At 48.2% G+C, this 16,520-nt stretch overlaps 1 protein-coding gene across 1 annotated transcript in view; it reads right to left on the bottom strand.

Moving 5' to 3' along the window:
* NTNG1 (netrin G1) overlaps positions 1-16,520 on the bottom strand; it is a 201,066-nt gene that overhangs the window by 16,318 nt on the left and 168,228 nt on the right. The window contains exons 5-6 of the mRNA XM_054711459.1: positions 12,610-12,636; positions 1,446-1,511 (exon numbers count right to left, since the gene is read on the bottom strand). Of these exons, the coding sequence (XP_054567434.1) occupies positions 1,446-1,511; positions 12,610-12,636 (93 nt within the window). The remainder of the gene's footprint in view (positions 1-1,445; positions 1,512-12,609; positions 12,637-16,520) is intronic.

The raw sequence follows: 16,520 nt of genomic DNA, 5'->3' as shown, positions 1-16,520 counted from the left end.
CGCCCCCCTCCTCACAGAACGCCTCTGCTGCGGCTGAGGTTGAGCTCCATTTCTCCCACGGATGAGCAGGAACTCGGAGAAACCCATCCGGAGCATTTGATTACGATAATTCTATTTCCTAGTGATGCCTGCAGCTAGGACGGTCTCCATTTCAGCCCTCGGTTCGAGGTCTGGTAACGCAGCCTTCCAAGCGGACTCCCCCAGCCCTGCTAACGTGCTGTTTTGTGTAGCAGCTATTTCGGGGTCCTGCCTTTCCCCACGTCCCCCAATTCTGTGCTCATTCGAGTTTAAAAGGAACACCCCACAGGGAATGAAGGAAGGGGAAACCAAAGACGTGCCCTTTTCTCTTCTGAGAAGGGAGGAGGCACAAGAGTGCAATTGCCTAGCGCCGTGGTTGGCAAACCGCGGCTCGCGAGCCACATGCGGCTCTTTGGCCCCTTGAGTGTGGCTCTTCCACAAAATACCACGGCCTGGGCGAGTCTATTTTGAAGAAGTGGCGTTAGAAGAAGTTTACGTTTAAAAAATTTGGCTCTCCAAAGAAATTTCAGTCATTGTACCGTTGGTATTTGGCTCTGTGGACTCATGAGTTTGCCGACCACGGCCCTAGCGGGATAAACGCCTCTCTCTGTGTCTAGGTCAAGCTACGGCCTCGGTGTTGGTGCGAGTGGAACGTTCCGCTGCGTCTCATGCATTTTGGGACCCAGTTTTTAAAATTTCTGTTTCCTCCCGGGTCATCGCACCGCCGTCTGCCAGTCTCTCTTATGTCTGTCTGTCTGTCTGATGCTGAAAGTCAGGAAACAACGAATTCCCTGCGGGCAGACAGAACACGGGGGGCTCTCAAGGCCAGCGGAAGTGGCTGTGGACTCAGAGCGGATTACAAGAGGGAGGGGAAGGCCCCCCAGAGGAAATGCACCGTGATGGATGGGGCGGGGGAGAGATGGAGAGAGAGAGAGAGAGATGGGCGGGGGGAGAGAGAGAGAGAAAGATCTAAACTTCTATAAGTCAAGATAGAGCAGCAGTAAAAGAAAGCTGGTCTCCCTAGGGGCTTCCGTCCTGCCTTGACATTCATTGTCCCCGACCCTCAATGCAACGGATGTCGAGTTTCCTGAACAAAAGTAAAGAGGAGGCAGGAGATCGAAGCCGTTAAGCCTCATTGTTGGTGCCCTACGCTGGGGTGGCCACGGCACCCTGGGACGGGCCTGGCACGGCCTGCCATTCCGTGTAACACAGCGCCTACCGCTCCTCCCCATCGCATCCCCCCCCCATCTCTCCCTGGAGTATTTCTGGGACACTCTCCATATCAGACCCATTTTTTTCCACGTACGATCCTTTCAGAGACATGGCGTTTATGACAATGCCCTTAGGAAGTGCTAAAAAATTAGCATATGGGTTTCCCCCTCCACAGGCGGGACTTTTATATCGGTCGGAATTGGACATGCTCCTACCTTGTTTGGGGTTAGACACCTCAAGGGAAGAAGTATTCGGCCATATCCTATTAAACTTGGAAGGATCTGCACGCATCGGGGAGAGATCAGGGCACGTTATTGTCAGTTCTCATGCCGTTGGGTCGAAACAGAAAGTCGTACGGACGGAGACACACAGGCCACACATCTGCCCTTCCCCTCGGCCGTGACGCGCTCCACACAACACAAGCCCGCGCCACACAAGGACAAGCCCCTGATGACTCCCCAAGCATTGAATGGACATTAAAGAGAGAGCCCCCTCGCTGCCCAGCTCTGGCCATTGGCTTTCGCATAGAAGCTTCCTACGCAAACGGGGGACGGCGGCAATTCAGACCCCGTAGGCAGCTGGCGCCTGGAGCCGGGAGATAACAGGGAAGGAGTCATTTCTCCCTGGAGGATCCCGGGCTCTGCAATTTATATTTACAGATACCAACGGGCTGCATTCGTCTTCCCGGAGAGATTCTTTGGGGTATGTTTTAAGTGTGAGCCATTATCTCTGCGAAGAAATGGATTGATTTCCTATTTTTACTTATGCAATTTCTCAGAGAGAGGAAGAGCGGGGTGCCCGGTGGTTGTGGCTAAAGGAGAAGGGTCCGAGGTGCTGCTGATCTTATCTAAGGTGCGTAAGTTTGGGTGCGTCTATCTATTTTCACCATGTTTTTAACCTCAAAATACGTGTCTGGAGTTATTGGTTCCAATCCAGAAATAATGGTAAGCATTGCTCATTTAAGAATGGATGCAATTTCTTTCTTAGAGTCACCAGTATAAAAAACAATGACTCAGGCCCAGCGGGTGTGGCTCCGTGGTTGAGCGTTGACCTATGAACTAGGAGGTCATGGTTCAATTCCCAGTCAGGGCACATGCCTGGGTTGCAGGGGCGTGCAGGAGGCAGCCGATCCATGATTCTCTCTCATCATTGATGCTTCTATTTCCCTCTCCCTCTCCCTTCCTCTCTGAAATCAATAACAATAAATTAAAAAAAAAAACACAATAAAAAAAACCCAAACAAACAAAAAAAAACAAACCCCAAAAAACGACGACTCAGGATCAGGACTGGATGCTTTGAAAGGATGTTTGCTAAGGAGCCTAGGCCATTACTGTGAGAGCAGTCATTTCATGAGTCAGAACTACCATCCGATGAGCTCAGTTCCCAACGCCCTCCTGAGTGGTCCTCTGGGCCCCGCTGCACCCACAGGAGAGCTCTCCCCTCTGAACTCGGGGGGCCACTGTGGGTGCTCCTGGCTGCTCACTGCCACGTGAGAAACACGCGTTTGCATATCGCTGGCTTACGTCTCACAGGTCTGTTTCTCATCCCCGTAACTCGATCGGGTCTCTTTGAGGAAGGGCAGAGCCTGGCAGAAGGCCTCCGTAAATATCTAATAACCGAGTAATTGATAGCAAGTGCCTCGGCGCCTGTAAACAGGTACCATCCGGTTGTTTCCTCCGTAATTAGATGAGAGCAAATAACGTTCGTGTAAGACATGGAACTTCCCCTCTAATGTTTGGTTTTTAATATCTGTTGGAGAGCTGATATGCTGTTGCCGTGAGTGTATGATACACGCAAGAGCTAAGGAAGCCTTAATGCGGGTGTTGCTATAGCTGTCAGCATCTATGAATGGGAAAAGCCCGTGATAATTTTCCACATCTGTCTCCGGGCGTTACTAAGGAGACGTTTGGTAACAGGCAGGCAAACTATGCCGGTTGTCGCCTGCATGCTGCTTGTGAGTGAAGAGCACAAGTCCACTTGGACTGGGATGATCACTTTGGAAAAATGAAAAATTGGCATTTTCAAGAAATTAGTGTGATTTCTAGGAATTGTTCAGCGAAAATTTCAAACCATTGTTATGGTTCTAAATAAAACTTATTTGTATCACTAGCATCAAATCAAGAACATTTTAGTTTGTAGACATGGCTCTAACTTGTTCCTGGAGGAGAGGGAGAAAGAAGTGATATGTTCAGTTTCAGTGACTGGTTTGTCTTGTTTAATATACTCTTTTCTTAGTGTCTTATGATTTTCCCCTAGGACAGTGGTCGGCAAACTCATTAGTCAACAGAGCCAAATATCAACAGTACAATGACTGAAATTTCTTTTGAGAGCCACATTTTTTAAACTTAAACTTCTTCTAATGACACTTCTTCAAAACAGAATTGCTCAGGCCGTGGTATTTTGTGGAAGAGCCACACTCAAGGGGCCAAAGAGCCACATGTGGCTCTCGAGCCGCAGTTTGCCGACCACTGCCCTAGGATGCCAGGGTTCCATTTCAAGGGTCTTCCTATATGTATAAAAATTAATGTACATCATTCTACTTTTGAATTGTTAGTTTCTTGCCTGTATGGAATTATCAAGATAGACAGTTACCATCTGACTCCTACCTAGAACATAATTTTCCTCTGTGTCCTGTACTTCAGACAGTTTCTTGGGGGTGGGGAGTACCTAGCCCTTGTATTTCCTGGGAATATAATTAGACTTTTTTTTTTTTCAAATAAGTTTTATTATGTGGGTTGCCTAACCTTCCTGAACAATGAGAAGTCAAGACCATCAGCAGTCATACAAAAATCCTAATCTAATCTATGCCTGTGTCCACTGGGACCAATTTCTATGCTATGTTTTTCCTTGGGAGGAAAAATGTCCTTAAAAAAGATATGGAAATTTGTGGCCCCTAAATCCCTATAGCATTTTACTGCCTGTGCATACATGCTTTACTATTTGGCTGCCATGAGATTTTTAATTTATCATCTCATCCTAACCTTTAAAATTTTATTTTATAATTGCAACGAAAACAACTTAAAATTAGCCAGTTATTGTCTGGTTACTATTATTACTCGAAGATCCAGAAATATTCAATAAATATTACTAACGAATGTTTCATTCCCAGAAGTAAAAAATTAGGCATGTTGGAGGCTATATCCTATATAATAAAGAGCTAATATGCTAATTAGACTGGATGGTGGAACGACCTTCCAGAACGACCAGTGGGTGGGGTGGGGGTGGGGCCACAGGGCCGCAAGGCAGCCAGGGCTGCGAGGGCCTACCCTTGCATGAATTTCGTGCATAGGGCCTCTAGTTAATAGTATAATTGAGGCAAATTCTATATTATCCTATCCCATTCCAATAAAAGTTCTTTGCATAACATGAAGCTTCTGAGAATTTCTACCCGTGGGCCACTGGTTTGAGGAGTTAGAAATTACAAATGGGAAAAAAACGATAACACATAGATTTGAATCCCAGCTCTCCCACCTGGACAAGTTCCTTACCTTCTCTGTGTCTAAGCTTTCTCATCTGTGGAAGGGGGATGATGATTCTACCTGCTGGTCCCTGTCAGGGCTGCAGAGTTAGTATTTGCTTGTCCCTGCAGTGAGCTTTCAGTAAATGTCAGCTCTTGTTATTCTAATTGTGGGTGTCATTGTAATAGAAATCAGATAACTGTCGCCTAAACAGTTCCTGCTGAGTGGAAGTTGAGAAAATAATGGTGTGCCTCCTGTTTTTTGCAATTTTAGCTGTTCCCAAAGCAAGTGATTCTCATATGTTAAAAAAAAAGCTTACTTTAGGGAACCCAGTTCCAGGGCCAACATCCATGAATACTATTCAGAGAGCAATAGAAATTATTTTGGGAAGACTGTGAAAAAGACTTGATTTTTAACATTTAAAGATAAAAATGTTAATTTCCAAGTTTCTTTCAAGTTTAGAAGCACGCCAGTTTAGACTGTGCATCAACACGTATCCTGCCCGATTTACTTTTTCTTTTTCATTCACGAGTGAACTCAGAACTGTGAGGTGACAATTTGGTTGTGGCACTAGAAGTTCATTTCCGTGAATCAGAAAAATGGAGATTCTGGTTCTAAGCACGGGGCTCTGGAAGAATTTTGTTTTCTCCTCTGCACCCCAAGGAAAACTCTTTGTGCTGCAAGTTGGGAGGAACTATGTTAGAGTTGCTAAACCTCACTGTCTGTTGCTGAGTCCCTAGTGCAGGCGTCCTCAAACTACGGCCCGCAGGCCACATGCAGGTGTTTTTGCCATTTTGTTTTTTTACTTCAAAATAAGATATGTGCAGTGTGCATAGGAATTTGTTCATAGTTTGTTTTTTTTTTAACTATAGTCCGGCCCTCCAATGGTCTGAGGGACAGTGAACTGGCCCCCTGTTTAAAAAGTTTGAGGACCCCTGCCCTAGTGTATCAAGCTGAAAGCAAGCTTGAAGCAGAAGGCTAAGTAGGGGTGTTCTAGAATGTTACCTTGTCTGCTATCTTACAAGGCATTCCCTCAGCGTGAGCCCTAGGCGGTGTTCACCTCACTCTGTGACTCTGTGGACACTATTTAAACACAGAGCAAATCCTGATCACCTTTCCCAAGTGTGTTCTAGAACAGCCTACTCCATCGCTTTCCATACCAATGTCATGGTGCCATGTGAGGAGTCCTGGTTTAGAAACGGACACGAGCTGAGAGGGGACACAGCTGACCTTTCAGCCTCAGTGGCCTCCTCTGTGAAATGATGTTGGAACAGAGCTCTTGAAGTTTCCTAAAAACACGAACTTCCAAGTGATGTTTGGGTTCTACGATAGGGTGGGGCACAGGGAGCTACCCTGGGTAGAAAAAGCCACCTCGGAGAGGGGGCTGGTGAGCCTTCGTTCAATGTGCCACTTCGGGGAGCATCTCGGGTGGAGGCAGAGGCCTACAGCCCCTCGGGTTGATACAGTGACGGTGGCTGATCCTCAGGGGACCCCGAGACAGCATTATGGATGCCGAGACAGGAATCCATACAAAGCCCTAAAGCTTCCCAGCAGAAATCCCCAGGCCGCGGGGTAATCTCCCATCTTCACAGCGTGCTGCCTGTTCTCAGAAACACAGCCTCGTTAAACCGGTGGGGAGGATACCGGTCAGGTGACAGCGGTGGGTCTGTCCTTGAGACGACACGCAATTTTATTTTGCTGTAAGCGACTGTCTTGATTTAAAAAAAAAAGAGAGAAAAGGTTTTTACTGTCACAGACTATGGGCGAGCGTGTTTTCTAATCTGCGGAGCTTACTTCATGAAACGTTCTGTGTTCTACAATGTATCTGACATCTGTGCCGTCTCCCTCTTCCTCGGCATGCTGGGGACGTCGGGTGCCAGAGGAACACACTCCCCTACCCGCTCTCCTCAGACGTGGTCCCTGTAACTTCTGCTGTAACGAAAATATGGCCCGGCCGGCATGGCTCAGTGGTTGAGCGTCGAGCTATGAACCAGGAGGTTATGGTTCAATTCCCAGTCAAGGGCACATGCCCGGGTTGCAGGCTTGAGCCCCAGTAGGGGGTGTGCAGGAGGCAGCCAATCAATGATTCTCTCTCATCATTGATGTCTCTCTCTCTCTCTCTCTCTCTCTCTCTCTCTCTCTTCTCCCTTCCTCTCTAAAATCAATAAAAATATATTTAAAAAATATGGATTTCTGTGTTTTCCCAGGTCATTGATGTTCCCTGCACAGAAATGGACAGTTCAGGGACCAAGAGGCCCAGGGCGCAGTGCAAGGGGCGGGAAGGAGTCTGCGGCGGGAATCAATAAATCCAGAGGTGCTCCTTCTGGCTTCTCTCTTCCACTGGGTCTAATGTTAAGAGCTTCAGCTGTAGGAGCCAGATGGGCCTTCCTGGCCTTGTTACATTGGGCGAGCCCCTCGCTCACTCTGAGCCTCCCTTTCAACACTCGTAATGGAGCTCTGTAGACACGAGGGACTATCCCCCTCCTTCTACACAGCAGCTCTGGCTCCTGCTTCCCAGGAAGGGGAGCTGTTCATTGGCCAGCCCACCACTGGTACCCCAGGAGGTCAATGACACCCACACTCTTAGTGTGGGGTTCACAGTTCCACGTCGGAAGGTGCATCCTAGGACCAATTCTGCGATCTTGGCCAATCTTGGTTTAAGCTAGAAATTTCCAGGTTCCCCCACTCCACAGAGATAAGGTACAGATATCAGCTCACACTTAAAAAGTGGCTCAGCATTCTAAAATCGCCTGGGACAAGATGAATGCCGGAAACAAAGTCAATTTGCTCAAGGTGGGCAATTGTCAATAAAATTCGCTAACCCTCTCGGATATATATATATATTTTTTTTAAAGGAAGGGGATACTTCCCCCTCCTTCATTGAAATAGTTGATTTCGTCTTCAGGATTAAGGAAGCAGCTATGTCCTAATGTTCATTCAACTTTCGGGTAACCACCAAGGTTTCATGAGCGCGAGATGCTAGTTACACAGATATGAAATGGATCTGAGATGAGGATACTGGGTACATGAGAGATCCGAGTCCCTCAGCTTTCCTCCTAGAACATCAGCAAACAGCTCAAAATGAATGCAGCTTCGTCGCAGAGCTGCACTAGCCTGATCCTTCCCCCACCTCGTTATATAAAACCTAATTAGTTAAAGGGCAATTCAAATGAAACTTTTATTTGAGGGATTTAGAAGTATTAAAGCGAAGGGAGAAAGCAAACAAGGCCGCTCTCTGCGTCGCACGAACACGGCTGCTAATAACCTCGGGTCGGGACAGGGCTGACCTTGTGATTCTCCTCACGATCCCGGTTTCCTCTGGACATCGGCAGCGGACAGAAATATCTGGATGCTGCATGGAGAACAACTCTGACAAGGTCTCCAGCTCTAAGGTTTTCAAGTATGAAAACAGGTCTAGGCCAGCGGTCGGCAAACCGCGGCTCGCGAGCCACATGCCTCAATCGGATTGAGGACGTTTTTAGCAAAGGCCAGCTTAGGAGTACCCTAATTAAGTTAATACCAATGTACCTACCTATAGAGTTTAAGTTTTAAAAATGTGGCTCTCAAAAGGAATTTCAGTCGTTGTACTGCTGATATTGGGCTCTGTTGGCTAATGAGTTTGCCGACCCCTGGTCTAGGCTTTCCCAACAGGCTGATGGGCCCCTGCAGGTGACACTGCCTTTGTTTACGGGTCCTGCCAATGACATCAAACTAGAGTTGGACATTTGACTCTGTGATGAAGGCAGTGCTCACTGTGAGAGCAAACGGGAAAGTGGAATGATTTCCCTTACGTGAACGATCGTCTCGAATTGAATGCGTTGGAGAGGAGGGGATGGCCAGACACCTCCACCCACAGTCTCTGCTTTTCATGCCAATCATCTGAAAGTCATTTACGGAAATCATGTTTACTTGGGTTCACAGAATGTTCCCCCCCCTCTTCTTCTGTTGCTTTTCAAAGAAATACTTGGATTTATTAAAAAAAAAAAAAAATTCCAAGTTTTCTGAAATGGGGTTTTCGGACGTGATCTTTCATTTCAACGGATGGCCTACCTTTAACCTCCGACTCATCTCATCCCTTTTTAAGGTGATAATCACCCACACAAACCTATCTGCACCGTAGGCCAATGCTTGCTGTTCTAATTATGTTCTTTATAAGATACGTTTCCACATAATTAGCGAAATCACTTGCTTTTCAGGATCAAGGATCAGATAATATATGTTAGGAGGTAACAATTAGTTTGCCACCTTAACAAAGACGCCCACACCAAACCAACTATTAGTTTGGATCAACAGCATCAACAAATGTTCACTTGAATAAATCGTGAGTTTGCTTATCAGGGCATAATACATTAAGAGAAAAAAAGGAAAAACCTGAATGAATTACTACCCCCTCAGGTAACCAGGGCTCCTGGGGATGATCTATTTCGGGATTCATTAATTGCTGACAACATCACCAGTGTTTTTTTTTTCAGCGGTGGCCAAAGCACACAGAAATGACTGAGTTTTGAGAAATCAAGGATCTTTGGGGATGACTGCACAACCTATTTCCTAATGGAGAGACAACAGCAGCTACCAATGACCTTAATGGGAAATTTGTTTCAAAAACGTTTAGCAGATGATCAGAAAGGATGACCACTCTGTCGATGCATTTGAACCCGACCTAATACAGGGGTTGGCAGTTCGAGATCTATACCGACATCCATCAGGGCTCCAACATCTTTAGCCCTTGTATGTATGTGAACTTATGGTTACATACGTTAATAATTTACGTCGATCATAGACATCATTCATGTTCCTTGAGATGCTCTTGGATGATGGGTCTCCTGAGTGTAAGGGCATCTTTCTGTATATACGTGGTGGAACTATGTTCATTGATTCCTTCTGTGGGATAAAGGGAACAGCCCTGGCCAGGGTTTGTACCTGGAACCCCCCTTCCTGTGCCCCCCTGGAACGGGCAGTGGGTCATCTATCATGAATTCCTGCCCTGGAGAGGAAAGGAATCCAGCAGAGTGCCTCCTGAGCCCACAAAGAAGGAACTGTGCGGATGCCATTAAAGCAGCCATGTCTGATGTTCTGTCACACGTCGCTGGACCTGAAAGCCAGGCAACAAGCAAGCTAGTCCTGCGTGATGTTGGGTGACCCCAGGAAGCTCTTACATCCTGCTTTCTGGAAAAATCTAAGGAAACACCCACCGCACTCCACGGAGAACAGCCAGAGGCCCGGTGAAGGCGGGGCACAGGTGCCCACTTTACCTGCGGGAGGGCTTTGGTTAGGGATGCAGGAGCTAACTGTTCCCAATAAATCGTACAGCCGAACACATCGACCCAAGGCACAACGCAGCATCCTTTCGGGCCACCGGCGATTTCGAAATCAAAACAAAGCCCCACGGAACTGGGGTTCCCGACTGGGTGTGTAAAAGGTCCACATCTGCTGATGCTCGGAGATGAGGCATGAGGTGAAGGCGGGGATGAGATGTCCCGTGAGCAGTACAGTGACAGATCCATGCAGCACGCGCCCCACACGCCCCACACAGAGACACTCCCAGCCCCAGAGAACCACTTTCCATCCGTCCATTTCTGAAACGTCAGACCGGCCGATGGCCACGGCGGCCTCCGCCATCCGCCTCCGCTTGCTTCCCCGGGGGTCCCTGTCTGCTCTCAAATGCCACCCGCAAGGCCTGAAAGGAGCAGGTTGTGGGACGGGGCTACAGTCAGGCAGAAAAAGGGGACTCTGGGCGCTACAGCTCCTGCACCTCTGAGTGGCCCCCTTCCAAAAGGCCCCGTGAGCAGTGCAAACAACAGGGAAGTCAAAGACTGGCTGGTATGATTCATAGGATTCCTGGCAAAAGATGTAAGCAAGGCTGGGAGAGGAGTAGGAATTCCAAAGACATAAAGGGTCTAGGAGTGTCATAAGGGACAATTCTTTATCGTTGATGGAGCCATGTCCTAGATCCGTGGTCGGCAAATTGTGGCTCTTGAGCCACATGCGGCTCTTTGGCCCCTTGAGTGTGGCTCTTCCACAAAACACCAAGGCCTGGGCGAGTCTATTTGGAAGAAGTGGCGTTAGAAGAAGTTTAAGTTTAAAAAATGTGGCTCTCCAAAGAAATTTCAATCGTTGTCCTGTTGATATTTGGCTCTGCGGACTCATGAGTTTGCCGACCACTGGCCTAGATATTTCGGTAGGTGGAGAATCAGGTAGAAGCTGAAAAGGGAAACGTGGCTAGAAATCGGAGAACAGACTAGAACTCTGTGATTGGGTTTAATCAACCAGACCTGGGAGGAGCACATGCGTGTCTGTTGCACTACCGGCAAATCACCCACCCGAAGGCCCATCCATGCCGCTGTACCTCAAGGCCTGCGTCTGTGACCTGTCCGCTCCTCTGCAAGTGGCGGCACCGGGCTCTCTCCGCAAGGCCACGGGGAGGACGCTGCATGCGTGTGGCTGGGGGCCTCCCCGTGGCTGAGAACACGCCTTCTCTCTGCACCCGGCACCGACCCGGCCAGGGCTTAACCAATCCGCACCGGGGCGGTCCGAGGCTGGGGCAAACGGGGTTGTGTTGTGAGTGGGAACACCTGGCTGGCATTTAGAAGGCTCCGGAAGCTGTTTTACCTAAAGGATGGAATGCTGGGATGGTCTCGCTGGCTGCAGCTGTCACCCTGCACCGCCCGAGGACAGGGAGGGGAGAGACCTGTGAGAATTCCTCCTTGGCTCCCAGTGCGGAGGCTCGGCTTCCTCGGGGCTTGCTTTCCCGTTACTCAGCAGCCAGAGGGTGGAGCCACCAGGAAGGGTGCGAGGTGTCAAAATGGGTGCGATTCTGCAAAGTTCTGGGGCCTTCTCGGCTTTTCGGGCTAATGCCAGGGGTCCTTGGCTTCTACACAACCAGGAAGCTCCAGCCCCATTCTTCCAGAACACCGGGGAAGGGCTCTTGGCAGGGGCATCAGACTGACTTCCCCAGGGGGTCGCAGGGGCATTTTCCTTTCCATTACCCATATTTCCATGAAAAGATTTCTTGCAGAAATTTCTAGTAGCCAGACTCCTCCATGCTGCATGTATTTTTTTGTTTTGTTTTGAATCCCTCTTTCTAGCAAACTTAAAGCTACGTAATCAGGAAAACCTGGACCTCGGTATTTTAGGAGAGACAGACAGACGGATTCGTTTTTCCCTCCATTCCTCCAGAAAGACGAATCATGATCAGAACCTGCTTCTTTCAGGCCTTCACCACGACTGACGCTGCCGGGAAAACACAATCCCCTCCCCTGGCTTCCCGGATTCTCCTTGGAGTCTAACGGACACGCAAGCGTTCACTGGCGTCTGTTCTCTGATTTTCTAAACCCGTGGTCGGCAAACTGCGGCTCGCGAGCCACATGCGGCTCTTTGGCCCCTTAAGTGTGGCTCTTCCACAAAATACCACGGCCTGGGCGAGTCTATGTTGAAGAAGTGGCGTTAGAAGAAGTTTACGTTTAAAAAATTTGGCTCTCCAAAGCAATTTCAATCGTTGCACTGTTGATATTTGGCTCTGTGGACTAAGGAGTTTGCCGACCACTGTTCTAAATGATGGTAGAAAGCTCGACCAGGGGAGAGCGTCCCATTGGATTGTTGGTGACTAAGTTGGGTAAATAGGACTGTTCCTCTTGTCGCTAAAAGAGCTCAGGTGACTCCAGTAATTGCACCTGTGAAGCGGGCCCTCACTGATCCAAATGAAGGACAGCTGGGCTGGGCCTGAGCCCCAGGGTCTACCCAGGTAACCCTCTCACCCGTGATCTCATCACATCTGGGCCGAGAACAAACCCAACAATTCAATCCACCGAGAAAATACTCGTATCAGAAATGGAGGAGGGGAAAACAGATCTGAGGAGCAGAACAATAAAGCGAAGCTAGCTTCAACTGCTTGGTGATTTTTTTTTTTTTTTTTTTTACTTACTACCAATACTGGAAATACTGGGGATACCTAGGGAAAGAGAAAAGAGAGAGAGAAAAGCTGTTAGACATGTATCAGTACAAGACGTCGTGAACTCAATATAAAAATCTCAGAAATATAACACGCGGTAACATTCAGATCATGAGGGCATCAGCTCCGAGAAGGCAGCGTCTCTGTCCTTCCGCGGGAGCCACTTCGCTTTCGCTGTAGAATCCAGAACTCATCCGAGTCAGGAAATCAAGGCGCGGCTTCCACAGCTGGATCAAGGCAGCTTCCTATCAAATCACATGTTGTGCTTGCCTATAAGGTGAGCGGACATGTGTATGTGGTTCAAAACAGAAATTACAAACTCGGCTTCTGTTCTGGGCACAGAGGACCAAACAGACACAGCGTGGGCCTCTGCAAAGAGACCCCCATAATGGACTAGGTCTCTCACAATGTGCTATGAGAAGCGTGTGTTAGCGGTGCAAGTCTTCTGGCCTGTTATTTGATTAATGTCTCATAGCCATCGTTTTTTATTCCTCTTTTACTCGTCAGATATGAGGGTTAAACTCCGTAATAGAAATTTAATTCGAGAATACATTGGGTTGTTCCCACTGATCATGGACTTCATCAATTTTTTTCAGATTCCACTTAATTTCCAAGTTGTGCGAAGGTGGTGGAACCATTTCAGAACACACTGGACTTGGAATAACCGTGGGCATGGATGTAGTGTGCATCCAGATGAGAACTCTTGGTCAATGCCCTAGCGGGTTTGGCTCAGTGTATAGAGCGTCGGCCTGCAGATTGAAAGGTCCCGGGTTCGATTCCGGTCAAGGGCTCATGCCCTGGTTGCGGGCTTGATCCCCAGTGGGGGTTGTGCAGGAGGCAGCTGATCCATGATTCTCTCTCATCCTTGATGTTTCTATCTCTCTTTCCCTCTCCCTTCCTCTCTGAAGTCAATAAAAAATATTTAGAAAAAGAAGAAGAAGAAGAAGAAGAAGAAGAAGAAGAAGAAAGAAAACTCCTGGCCAAGAGCAGAGGCACCAGGCTGTCCGGGTTGGGAGCTTCGCTCTTGCACTCGCTGCCTGTGTGACCTTGGGGTAAGTTGCTGAGGCTCCAGGAGGCTCAGCTTCCTGCCTCATAGTGTTGTTGCAAAGATGACAGAAATTGACTTATGTGAAGCACTCAAAACATGGCTTGGCAGGTAGTATGTGCTATCTCCCTCTCTGCTCTGATGACTATTGTTGATGTAGGTGGTTCATCAAACAAGCAACCCCATGATAGATATCACCAATGAACAGTCAGAGATTTGTATCTTCTCCACTAAATTCGGGTTGAGAGCATGAGATGGAAGTTGGACTGCACTGAGGGACAGTGCTGCTCTGCCACGGACCAGCTGGGTGACTGCGGGCAAGCTCCCCACTCTACCCCGTTTCCTCACTGGAGAGGGGCTAATGCTCTCTACCGCAAAGGGCTGCTGTGCGCACTGACTGGGATAATCCATAAAAGCGTCTGACACGCGGTTCATAGTGCATACACGACAGCTGTTAATGAGCTGTTCGGACGTGCTGGTTACATCGTGAAGTGTACCAGCAGGTGGTAACTGGAGGAATCATTAAACTTCTATTTTCGTATTTATTTTTGAACCACTGCCCTCTGCTTATTTTAACTGATCCCTGTAGATTCCTAGCTTTGTTTTCTTTAAAACCAAGAGCCGTTTTCCTATTTCTTCAGAGGGAGGGAAGAAGGAGAAATAAAAGCTTGCTTTTATTTTTTAACACCTTGGAAGGAATGAAATCCTATGTTCCATTATTAGATGCATTAAAATTCTCTACATTTTATTTTTATTTTTAATACATATTTTTATTGATTTCTGAGAGGAAGGGAGAGGGAGAGAGAGATAGAAACATCAATGATGAGAGAGAATCATTGATTGGCTGCCTTTTGCATGCCCCACACTGGGGATTGAGCGTATAACCTGGGCATGAGCCCTGATCAGGAATCGAACCATGACCTCCTAGTTCATAGTCAACACTCAACCACTAATGCATGATGCATGATGCATGCTGGCTGGGCCACAGTCTTTTAATTTTAAATGAACAGAGTTTATGGGGCTTCAGTTCAATTACTGATCACGGATCAACACAAACTGGAGATAGCAATTTCCATTTCCATGTTTCAGCGCTGTCCAGCGAAGCAGCTCAAGCTGAACGCGCTCTCTGCAGAGGACGGCTGAACTCCTGACCCACACTCCAGCAGGCTCCCTGGCCACAGCACGACAGTGACTTGGTACTGAAAACATTTTTTTTCCTTTGCAAATCCCCTGTTGAGTGAGGAATGATGGCCGCATCATCATTTTAGTATCAATGGCAGGAGGCTCCAAATTTCCCCGTGATTGAAAACCCTGCTCCACTGGGGGAAGCTGCTTGCCTTTTGTACTCCGTCAGAGAGAATGGGAGTTGGGCTGCAGGAAGAGACGTCTCATGCGTTTGCAAACGCACGGGGAGCTAGAGGGCCATGCATAATGCAAAGGGAAGTTCTCAGTTCTCAGGGTGCTTGGGCCCCCACCATGGAGAGCCAATCCCCAAGACTGAGGAAGTCCTTGCTGCAGTAAAACACTTCAGACTCATGCAAAACTGTCTCCATTCCTTCGGGGAGCCCAGTGCAGAGCGCCGTGTTCGCTGCAGCTACAAACCTCCCTAAGCAAGGCTATTATGAGGTCCTGTTTTCCATCAGCTGACATTTGGATGCTTAAAATTCAGGCTCTTCCTCACGTTGCGGCTGGCCTTTTTTTGAGATGTCACCAGGTGAGCCACGTCCTACTCCAGTGCTGTCAAATGGGAATGGCTTCGAAGAGACTTTTTTCCGACTGCTCGTTGGAATAGAGATTTTTGAAGTTGAGAACAGCTGACTGCCAAGGGATGCCTACTGATATCGTTTCAAATGTTATTCTTTCCCTCATGTTTCTTATTTAATGTCCAAACACCTGGGATTTGGTTCCCTACAGACAACTGGTGAAGAATTTAATAAACCCATTACACTTATTAAAAGAGCTTTGAGCAAATCACGAGGAAATCTTTCAAACGTTGAAGGAACCGAGATAGGGCGTGGGGGATGAATCAATGAATGAGATCCTATCTTACACCAGTGACGGTGCTCCGAAGCCACGGGGTAGATGGTTTGGACAAGGCCCATCGAATAAGTGACCAGGCTGCGGCCATCAGGAGCGCCAACTGCCAAAGCCCAGCCGATGAGGACGTAGGTGATGAGTAAGAGGACGGGTGTGTTCTGTTGCCATCACTTCCGACGTCCTCCCAGCCCTAGTCCCTGGTCCAAATGGCTGTACAGAGCTGTCTTCCAGGAACTTGAAGGTGAAGGAAAGAAGGCCGCCTTCACAGAATTGCGCTGTGGCATCATCATATAGGGGATCCAATCAGAGATGGCTAAAGTCACCTTATACCAACAGAAGGGCTCTGGGGCCTGAGTGTACATGACAAACAACAGAGGTGACGTTAGCGGATTGATGGACATGTGTGAAGAAGAGAAGACAGAGGGGCAGCCTGAGACACATGGTGGCAGGGTGGCCTAGCAGGGTCTCAGGAAGAGGCCTGGGGGACCTCCCACCTTGACCTCTGTTCCGTTGATGCTGGGGAGGCTGGCCCTGTGGTCAGATGCATGTGTCAGGATGTTTCCGCCCGATGTCATTAGCATTTGAGCCATTTACATTTCCTGACCCCTGTGCTTGGCAAGCAGCCTTCTGATGATTATCTGTCTCCGCTAGGAGACTGACTCACAGGGGAGAGACTACACTGGTCCTAAGGACTGGGGCATTCCGAACACCGGAACAGTCCTTCCATCCTGTGGGGGAGCAACTGACATGCGGACACACTTCATCTCCCCATAGAGCTGTCTCCAAAGGGAGAGACTGCTGA

The sequence above is a fragment of the Eptesicus fuscus genome, chromosome 22 (genome assembly GCF_027574615.1).
Source record: "Eptesicus fuscus isolate TK198812 chromosome 22, DD_ASM_mEF_20220401, whole genome shotgun sequence".
Classification (NCBI taxonomy): Eukaryota; Metazoa; Chordata; class Mammalia; order Chiroptera; family Vespertilionidae; genus Eptesicus; species Eptesicus fuscus.
Note: the sequence above shows the minus strand (reverse complement) of the source record. Positions and strands in the feature narration are given on the sequence as shown.